The sequence below is a fragment of the Notothenia coriiceps genome, unplaced genomic scaffold (genome assembly GCF_000735185.1).
Source record: "Notothenia coriiceps isolate Sejong01 unplaced genomic scaffold, NC01 NC01_scaffold00003825, whole genome shotgun sequence".
Taxonomy (NCBI): domain Eukaryota; kingdom Metazoa; phylum Chordata; class Actinopteri; order Perciformes; family Nototheniidae; genus Notothenia; species Notothenia coriiceps.
Window position 1 is genome coordinate 10540 of NW_011336526.1, and position 10551 is coordinate 21090.

The 10551-nt window shown below is 41.4% G+C and overlaps 1 protein-coding gene across 1 annotated transcript in view; it reads right to left on the reverse strand.

Moving 5' to 3' along the window:
* Positions 1–9245, reverse strand: part of bbs2 (Bardet-Biedl syndrome 2) — a 14538-nt gene extending 5293 nt beyond the window's left edge. Inside the window, exons 1-12 of the mRNA XM_010766880.1 lie at positions 9153–9245; positions 8514–8648; positions 8029–8256; positions 7133–7258; positions 6786–6848; positions 6153–6230; positions 5843–5947; positions 4738–4824; positions 4442–4577; positions 3043–3182; positions 2054–2183; positions 1782–1953 (exon numbers count right to left, since the gene is read on the reverse strand). Coding sequence (XP_010765182.1) covers positions 1782–1953; positions 2054–2183; positions 3043–3182; positions 4442–4577; positions 4738–4824; positions 5843–5947; positions 6153–6230; positions 6786–6848; positions 7133–7258; positions 8029–8256; positions 8514–8630 — 1382 coding nt within the window. The 5' untranslated portion in view covers positions 8631–8648; positions 9153–9245. The remainder of the gene's footprint in view (positions 1–1781; positions 1954–2053; positions 2184–3042; positions 3183–4441; positions 4578–4737; positions 4825–5842; positions 5948–6152; positions 6231–6785; positions 6849–7132; positions 7259–8028; positions 8257–8513; positions 8649–9152) is intronic.
* Positions 9246–10551: the final 1306 nt, after the last annotated feature.

Here is a 10551-nt window from a genome sequence, read left to right on the forward strand (position 1 = left end):
CGGCGGCTGCAGGGGCTCCGTCCCACGTCTCCGCTCCCCCGCCACCCCAGAGACAGGGTCTCCCGGCGGCGAGTCAAAGGGGAGTGAGGCTCCCCCGCTCCTGGTCTGCTCCGCGAGAGCCTCCGAGGAAGCAGAGCTGTAATTAAGCCGGCTGCCACGAATCTGTTGATTAAGTAGACAGCAGGGCTCGCTGCAGAAGCCTGCTGGTTTTAACCTATCGGTTAATAACCTGCAGAGCTCGCGGCATTCCTCTGTCCGAGATACGCCTCCTACACACGGTCATAATAACCCATGAGCGCCGTTATAACGCCTCATGTGGACAGCACTGCACACACCTCCACTCATCCCCTGAGCGTGTACACGCCTCATGATGAAAGCCGGAGTGAAACGCAGCGTGTGGAGGCTTCCTCGCAGCCCTTTCGCCTCACGGGCAGCGGCGGCGAGGGCAATGGCGTGGCTCGTCACCATGACGACCATTACAGCACATCACAGAGAACCCTCTCCCCCCAGCAGTTCTATGGGATACAATAAACACTCCTGTCATCCCAGGAACAGTGTCTTGCGCGGTTTTTACCCCCGCTATTTTTCTAAATCTCCTCTGTCCGGTGCGCGCGCTGTCCTGCTATGTGGCGCGCACGGCTGCCTTGCGCCATTCTCAGCGCCTGTTTGTGCACTACTGAGAGCGCTCGATCGGGCAACCTCTGTCTGCACAACGGCTGTCACACAGGTTATGTGAGGCTGTGTCACAGGCATGTCTCCTCTGGGGTGGAGCCCCCGGAGAACATCAATGCACACTCCACCAGAGGAATTTCCTCCTCCACGGCTTTGCACGGAGGAATGTGGAGTGGAAGATATTTGCACTGCTGCATCTTGCTCTTCCCCCTGTTCGTTTATTCTATTTTTATTGAGGTATGTCTCCCATTCCTCTCTGACACACCCTGTACGGGGTGTCCTGTCGGAGTGAGTGACGTCAGGGAGCCAGCTGTGCGCCTCTCTCCTGCCTCTCGGCACGCGGAGAGCGGCCCTTTTCCCCTCTTATAGGAGGGATGTTCCTTTTTCCTCTGACACACTTTGTACGGAGTGCCTGGTCAGAGTGAGTGACGTCAGGGATCCAGCTGGGCGCTCTCCTACCTGTCTGACACGCAGAGAGCTGCTGTTCCCCCTCTATGATCGCTGCACAAGGTGGGACCTTCGTCTCTACTTTCTCACAGCGGCCGGTATGTATTGTTCCCAGCCTTCACCCCGTCGGGAAGATAGGCATGTTTTGCTATGTTCCAGGGACGGTGATGCGCCATTACGCATGGCACAACAGGCATGGGGTGTTATTGAGCAGGTATGTCTGTGCTTCTAGTGCCGGGCGGACCCAGTGGGGCGCAGACTACATCATGCTTCGCCCTTAACCCAATAGCGATAGCCTTAGAGGGCGAAGCCATATACGAAATAGAACTGAGGTTACCTACTGTAACCCCAGCTTCTATGAGTAAATGGCGCAGCCCTCTAAGCGCTGGGCCCCACTGGCTCTACGAATAGCTGAAGAAAAGTTATTTGGTATGGGAGCAGATTGCCGGGCCTCCTTCCTATTTATACCGGAAAGAGGCCCGAGGGTGGGCGTGGACTACAAGTGTTTCAGTGCTGCGCGGGGGCGCAGGGGGTTTACCCAATAGCGATAGCCTTAGAGGGATGCGCCATTTACTCATAGAAGCTGGGGTTACAGTAGGTAACCTCAGTTCATTATACTGATACTCCAAAGCAAACACACTTTACACACTCACACATCCTACCTAGTTTTCCCTCCAACAAAAGCTTTAATGTGCAGATCCACTGGTATATCTTTTGGGGGGACAATGGGGACTCGGACACAGCCGGACAAATTCTGGGCGCTGGGGTGGACGACGTGACTCTCGCCCTCAAATATCCCCTCAGCGAAGATGAGCACTGCACGGATGATGGTTTCTGGAGAAGACACAAAAGAGGATCAGGGACCCGGGACTTTGTATTTACTCAGCCCTTAAACAAGCTTGAGTTTCTCAGCTTAAGTGCTAAAACACTGTACCATTTGGTGTTGAAATGCTGAGCTCTACATGAGCCTTCTGTGTCTCTGTAGCAGGTCGTACCGAGAGCGCCGTCTGGAGCTGAGTGTTGGCAGGTATGACGCCCACCCCACTGTTTGTCTCTGACACACCCTGAAACAATGGTACAGTTTGTGTGGATGTTAGCATATTTATAAAAGAATATGCAGCCAAATGTGAAATCAGACTGCTATCCCTGATGTGGCCAAAATATGAAAGTAATACGAATAATCGTTTCGGTACAATCAATAATTACACAATTATCCTACTTCAAATGATTCTGAAATGTACTGTCTGTTACACATCTTCATAACAATTTGGTTTTACTGAGGTTTGGTGATATGGAATACTCTCATATTTTAATATTCAAGAAGGTTGTTAAAAGGTTTGTTTTTATCTGCACAATGCTATTTTAATGGATTATTTATGTAAACCTCCCGTTAATAGTTATTTTTTCTACTTTTTATTTTATTTCTGCTAGTGTGTGAGATCTTATCTTTCTCTATATTGCATTGTTTTTTTTGGTATTTTCTAATGGATTAAGGCATACACTGGAGAGTGGTGAAGAAACCCTAACCCTGCAAAAGGTTTTTTGCAGCTCTTTATCACATTGTCTGTTATTTATGTAAGAATAATTTTTCATGTTCTAATGCATACATGTAAGCGAATAAACAATGCATTTTGTGTTTTTTCTTTGAATTAGAAATGTTGAGTTAAAAGTTAAGTATTTGAGGGTATCAATCAAGAAATGTATCAGTAACTTCAGTTCAATTAAAGATAATCTGAAAATAATCTGCTATCATTTATAACACATGTTGTCACGTAAATGTAAATCTACATGTTGCCCATTTCAATAACACCTTCTTTAATCCAACCAAATACTATTCCCCATTTCTACGCTCTTTGTACAATGTAGACAAATAAAACTTAAAAGACAAATAACAAAAAAAAAGTATAGAATAAATATATGTACCTTGGCATTCTCTTCATAGTTGCGTAGCTCCAGCAACAGATTCTGTCTGCGTTGGCTGAGCTCTCTAATGAGGTCCTGTTCAGCACTGGTGTCCATCAGATTCCCTTTAAGGTCTTTGCTCGCTGGCAGGTAGCCTCGCACTACAAGATACACACATTTATTACACTAAGGACTTTCATGAGAGTCATTTTCAGGTTCCTATTTGTATTTTGTACCTCTACTGTGACATGATTACAGGCTTTAATGTTCAAAAAGCTCTTTATTTGTCTCATACTGCCTGTGCTGCAGCACCTCTTTTCACCCTCTGTCTGAAACCAGAGCCCGGTCTGCTCTGATCGGTTAGCTGGCCGGCTCTGTTGTGAAAGGTGAACCGCTTAGAGATTCCCCGCCCCTAAGCCACGTACAATATGTTGGAGCGTTAGTCAGTAGAAACTGAGTGTTAAAAAGTGATGTCACTATTTCCCAGAAGTAAACAAATGAGTCCACTGGAGGCATTTCAGGCATGGATGTATATTAAGAACTGGATACAGCGTGGGAGACAGGGTCTCGTTCTTTCCTATGAGAGCTGCTCATTGGCGCATGAGGACAAAACTTTTGAGGACAAAACTTTTGAGAGCAGAAGAACCCGTATGTGCGCTCACAGAGCATGCGCCCCTTAAGCCCCGCCCCCGGAGCTCCCACTCTTCGGCTCAGAAAGAATGAATGGAGAAAGAAAATAAATCTAGATTCGGCTTTTAGTTCATTTTACAACTTGAAGGACCTAATGATTATAATAAGGGCTATAAAATAGTTCATACTGGGTAGTTTCGTTAAAAAAAAATATATCCGCTGATTTACAGACGTCTCTTTCCCAATGTTAGTCAATGGGAAGAAGTCTTTCTGGGCCCAGTGACGTCACGAACTGACACGGAAATTGTAGTACCGCCGTTTGGACACAACGAATATTTTCATCAGAGTCCGGCGCACTTCCTGGGGGCTTGATTTCAGGCAGTTTGGGGTGGGCAGGAGTGTGGGAGAGAAACTTTGAGATGTTAGCCTTTGCAGACCATTTACATGCACACAAACCTATATAACACACTACAGGAAAGGGAAAACCCACAAAAGCCTAATAGGACCCCTTTAATTGTTCATTTCTCCCCGATCATGTTCGATTGGTTGCATGCTTTGCCTGAATAAGGCTTAAAGCACAGCTGAGGCAGACAGGAATGGTGTTATTTTTTAAGGGATTTGCTGAGAGCATTAAAGACACATTTAGAAAATCACAAAAGCATCACAAATTAAACTCAATACATCTCCATTGTACTTAGGTGAAAATGCAAGACTACAATGTTTATAAAATCCTTAACCACAAAACAAATATATCCTTTTTAGTTAGTGAGATAATGGCAGGCCGACATACCCTCTCCCTCTATGGAGGTGCAGATGAGTTGTTTCTGTCCATCCAACCTGTAGTCCCCCTCCACCACTCCGGCCACAGAAGATGAGAAGTTGTCTTTGAAAATGACCTCGCCTGTGCGTTCGCTACGAGCGTCAATCTGACATAAAAAGGGGGATTTGATGAAAGACTGAAGATTAATGAGAGATACTGCGGAAATAAACGACTTGTTGTACCCACAAAAATCTAAATACAAATGAGATTTCTGAAGTTTGATTGGTTGTTTTCTAAATGATAGGCCTGCTGGGTTGTGTGCTGACCTTTCCATTGGACCAGCCAGTGATGAGCTCCACCACACCATCAGCATTCAGGTCAAACGCATGGATGCTCATTGCATGATTCTTAGACTGATTGGTAGAGAATAACACATGAAAGAAAAGCAAATGGAGACACATTATCAAAAGTACAGAAGGTACATATTTTCCCATTTACATGTATTGCTATTGATATAACTAAATGTGTGAGATGCATAGCGTTTGATACTACTAGAACTATTTTTTTTCTAGAGAATTTCTCCTACCAACCGTATTACTACGCTGAAGGAAGTGTACATCTACTCCTGAGCAAAAGGCTTTTGCCCATTCTTTGGCAGGTGTAGTCCCACATAAATAAAATAGTCCCCATCTCATCCCTCATCGTCACAGCACAAAGCGTCTCGGACTGTCTTTGTGCCTGTAGCCATCAGTTAACCACGTAACCCATGAAAAGTAACCCGTACTGTTTGTACAAATGACTTTGACCTGCACTCATATCTGCACACATACATTAAATATATTTAACAATCCAAACTCAAATATGTATTTATGTTCATTCAAATTACCAATGTTTTACCATGTGGTGATATATTGTTTTAACAGTTACTTATATAATGTTATTTTTATTGCATTTGTGTGACTCTGTACTGTCCTCTCTTTCACTCTCTTGCTGTTTTATACTCCTGAAATGTCCTATGGGGATTAATAAAGGTCAATCTTATCTTATCTTAGTTCTTACAGGAAAATACTCCCACCAAGGATTACTTGAGTCAGGTTTTGGAAAGAGACATATCATATAGTGTCATTTTGTTGCATTATATTTAGAGAAAGCAGATCTCTTTGGACCATATTTCCAACAGTCTGCAACAATCTTGATTGATAAATCACACTTGAGGTAGGCAGAAAAATATATTAGATTTGATCTTGGGGAATGTCCCTTTAAAACGATTTAAGATAATTGATTAACTATTAAGCTCTTGCAGGCTCAAATACTTGAGGAAATTATAATTTTTACAATAACAGAAAAAAAAGAAAAAGGAATCAAGCCTGCTGAGGGAGAGTGTGATGTGAATCCCCTCTTGTCCAAGACAGCATTTTCGTAAATGAGTACCTTAATCCTCCAGTAGTGGGCGGTGCGGTCATAAACTCCCACAGTGCCATTAGCCAGGGCATAGCCAAACCTGCTGCCATGCATATAGCACAGTGATGTTACAGTCTGTACAAGGAGAGAGGGACAACTTATTGAGTCAAAAACATTACTTTTCTTCAGCACAAAACAGATAAGATAATAACTAAGATATGAGTAAATATAGTGCATATATTAGTTCAAATGATATACTCTCCCACAAAAACATAATTTAAAGTTTTTAAAAACATACTTTTGTGAGTATTGAAGAGGGAAATGTGTTGCATCCATTTACCTCATTTTCAGTCATTTCAGCCACAAGCTCATCCTCTTTGAACACCCTGATGTCAAAATCATCTGATCCTACCAGGAGCTGTAAACATAATGCACAATGCCTGACTTAATTCTCCTTCAAAACAATAAATGATCATATCAATACGATTTAATCTTTCATATAATTAATATCTACAGTTTAGTCACAAGGGCTGTAACAAATGTCTCTTTACTCCCTAAGCTTCTTTTAAGTTTTTTTAATGAAAACTATCTATCTATCTACTGTATCCTTCTATCTATCCATCTATCTATCTATCTATCTATCTATCTAGTATCTTTTCTTTTAATTTTGACTTTTAGATTCAACATATTCTTTTGTTATTGGAAATTTGAATATGTTTGGATATCAAGAGTCAGAAAGACACGTACGCTGCCATACTTAGAATCCAGTACCATACATTTTATAATATTAGCATGGTCTAATCTGAACAGAAATACCTGCTTGAAAAGACATGAAAAGACACTGAAAAAAAGGTGTGCAGCATTCAAATGTTGACCTTGGAATTTGAAAATAAAAATATTATGAATAAAGCTTCAAAGCCTCCAGGACGCAAACCCAGCGACTTCACAGTGCTGCCAGACAGTCAGGACTTACCTCATTTTTCCCATCCCCAGTGAAGTCACAGAGCACCAGAGATCTGACATTATCTCCTGTTACCTAAAAACAAGACACTTGATGAATACATTTATTAAGTTATTTCAGCCAAGAAATTGTTTTCTCAACAGGGACAGTAAATAGTCAATTTAATTGTCTGCTTGTGTCTTCTTCAAATAAATAAGTCAAACAATCTTAACTGACAAGATAGCTAGAAAATGGTTGGGTATGCAGACATATACTGTAGCTAAAGTAACAGTGTCATTTGTTCTGTGTTATATTGCTTTTTAACAATACCAATTTCTTGACAGATCTGTATTGTATCCCCATGTTGAAATGTTGCTTACTGTCCAGAAGCGATCATTGCCCACATAGTCAAAGCCTTGTAAGGCGCAGTTCCCGCCTATGATGGCAAGAGGATTCGGGATGTCCCCGAGCTTTCCCAACACGATAGCATTGGCCCCATCCGTCACACACACACACACACACACACACACACACACACACACACACACACACACACACACACACACACACACACACACACACACACACACACACACACACGTTTTCACTCCATCAGCATCAGCTAAATCCCCCAAAAAGTCACAAATAGATTAACCCCTTAAGTGCATCAGCTTTTTTCAAACATCCCTACATTCGGGGCTCTATATGAATAACTCTAAATACAATATAACTATGTGAGCATCCATACTGATGACAAATAAGCGATTTTTTTAAAACGGGGAAAACACTGGATTAAATTGAAGAATTCTGACTTTTTTCTAAGAACTCAAACACATCTTTACATTTGGTCCTAATCCTCTGCTGTATAAATTAGTAGTGGTCCAGAGTGTACATCATTTACCATTCAGTACTTTGCAAATGCTACAACACATTTTGTGAAGCACTATGATCTATCAACTTATTAGTTGAGTTGTTATAATATAAATAATAATAAGCAAACAGTGAAAAAGTAGCTGCAGCTGTGCCACACAAAAACGCTGACAGCCAATCATAATCTCTCCTAGCCTCAAAGGGGAGATATCTTTACTAGAGTTTACTATAACTTCTTATAGAGTGACACCTACATCAGCAAAAAGAGGATAAAACTGATGAATTAAGGGCAATCGGAAATGTTACACAAAAATCAACAACCTCTGATTACCTATATGCTGCAATTATTTCATTGTTTCAAGACTCCATTCCTGGTAAGGCCTACAACTACATGTATATATCTTACCTCTCTGTAGAATATATCAGCATTGTCATGGACATCATATGCCAGCAGGTTGGTCAGGGAGCCCACCAACAGTGTGTCCCCTGTCAAGTTTGGTCCAAGCGTTCCAGCCGTCAGACAAGTGACTGCCTGGTTAATGTTGAGGAGTGAGATGTCAGAGTCTTGTGTGCTCTGGCTCAGTCGGTGGGCAACAGGTCTCTGACCACGAGCGTGAGGGTTATGGATGAAAACCTTCCAAAGGGAAACAGGGAGAATTAAGGGCATGAAGTGAAAACATAAGTATGGCATAGTATGTATTAAAAGAGTGAGGTAATGACTGGTAAGTCCAACAAATATGTGGGAAAGGACTGTAAGGTAGGGGAGAACATGGTCACAACAAACATGGGATATGCAAATAAATCCCTCAGGAAATATTAAGCACTTAAGACAACAACCATGCTAAGCTCCAAAAAGTTATGTTGGAATAGTGCACATGTTATTTTATTTACCTTTCCAGCCTGTGTTGCTGCAGTGAGGCATGGGTGGACTCCATCAAATTTCCCAACAGTCACCATGCGAGGGTTAATCTTGTGGTTCAGCTTCAATGTGAATATAGGGACCAACATGATGCCTACTGTATATCCCTATATGAGAGCAGTAAAGCAGACACATATGGCTACAGCGAAATACAATATTATTTACGCTCTTTTTGGATAGTAAATTGGAAAATTAAGCACATGGGAAAAGTATCTTGTATATGACCAAGTGAAATGCGTGATGTTGCCACACTAATGAAATTACAGGCTTTACCCCAGTGGAGAGTTCTGTTGCCTAGCAACAAGAGTTGCAAGCTAAAGCTTCTCTTCGGACTAATCTCCCTGTCCTCTGTGGTACAAGAATGCCAATTATACAACAAAAAGACACCACGTATGATTATTTAACCAACCGTAAGCCCTGTTTCAATGACAAGCACGATATGAATTATTCGAAGAAAATACAATGCCCTATATTTACCTAGAATACTTTGCTAGCCTGCTAACGTCGTTGTCTTATATGTTGCCGGAAACCACACCAGCTATTGAAGACAGTAAAACACACGACTTAAAATGTTTTTGGAAAACCGTACCAAGTTGGACAAGCAACCTCACCTGGGCCTCTGCTTTCCAGTAAAAGCTGTATTTTTGGTTGATTAAGCTAACCAGCTAATGAGCTAGCTGGAGAGCCCGACAACGAAGTGATTCCCTGTCAACAACAACTTCCTGTCATTGGTTTTTCAAAATAAAAGATATTGCCAACGTTTCTGCACAGGACTAGAGCTGGCAGCATGTAACCTCAAATAAATAGCCTACATTTATTAATATAAGCCTCCTATCCATCTTTTAAGACACTTCTACTTTGCCAGAGTATTTCACATTAGACAGTATGAGGTAGTGTCATACTATTAAGTGCCTTTGCTCTTTGAAGTGCCTTCAGACATACATCTGTTTGCACCTACAGTCTATGGTTTGCACCTTACAATGTATTTCTTATAACAATTAACTAATTTCACTGTACGGTATTTAATTTTACATTCTGTTCTTGTTTATCTTATTCCATGTACACTGTCAGTCAAAAATGTGGACACACATTCAAATTCGAAGTTTTTTATTTATTTAATTTTTTTAAATACTGAAGACATCAAAACTATAAAAGAACACATATGGAATGATCTAGTAGTAAACAAAAAAGTTTTAAAAATCCAGAATATGATTTATATTTTATATTCTTCAAAGTAGCCCCCTTTTGCCTTGATGACAGTTTTGCACACTTTGACGCCAAGAAACACAAGGATTGGACATTAGACCAGTGGAAATCTGTACTTTGGTCTGATGAGTCCAAATTTGCGATTTTTGGTTCCAACCGCCGTGTCCTTGTGAGACGCAGAGAAGGTGAGTGGATGGTTTCTGCATGTGTGGTTCCCACCATGAAGCATGGAGGAGGAAGTGTGATGGTGTGGGGGGGCTCGGCTGGTGACACTGGCTGTTGGTGATGTATTCTGAATTCAAGGCACACTTAGCCAGCATGGCTACCACAGCATTCTGCAGGAGCCAGCAAAATATAAATCATATTCTGGATTTTTTAACATTCGTTTGTTTACTAGATAATTCCATATGTGTTCATTTATGGTTTTGATGTCTTCAGTATAAATCTACAATGTAGAACACATTTAAATAAATAAAAAACTTCGAATTTGAAGGTGTGTCCAAACTTTGACTGGTACTGGATGTATATACTATCCTGCATTTACTTGTTCACTTACAATATTTTTTTAATCGTTTTATTTCTCATATACCTCTACATCTCATATATTATGTTGCCTTGATCGAGGAGCCTGGGACTTAAGACTTTCATTCCTATATCTACATTTTAGCCAGAGTTGGGAGAAGTAGCCTACTCAGATCTTGTACTTAAGTAAAAGTGGAAGTACCAAAGAGGTATACTCTGTTACAATTAAAAGTTAAAGTGCCAATTCAAAAAGTACTAATTGTGCTGGCCCATTTCAGAATC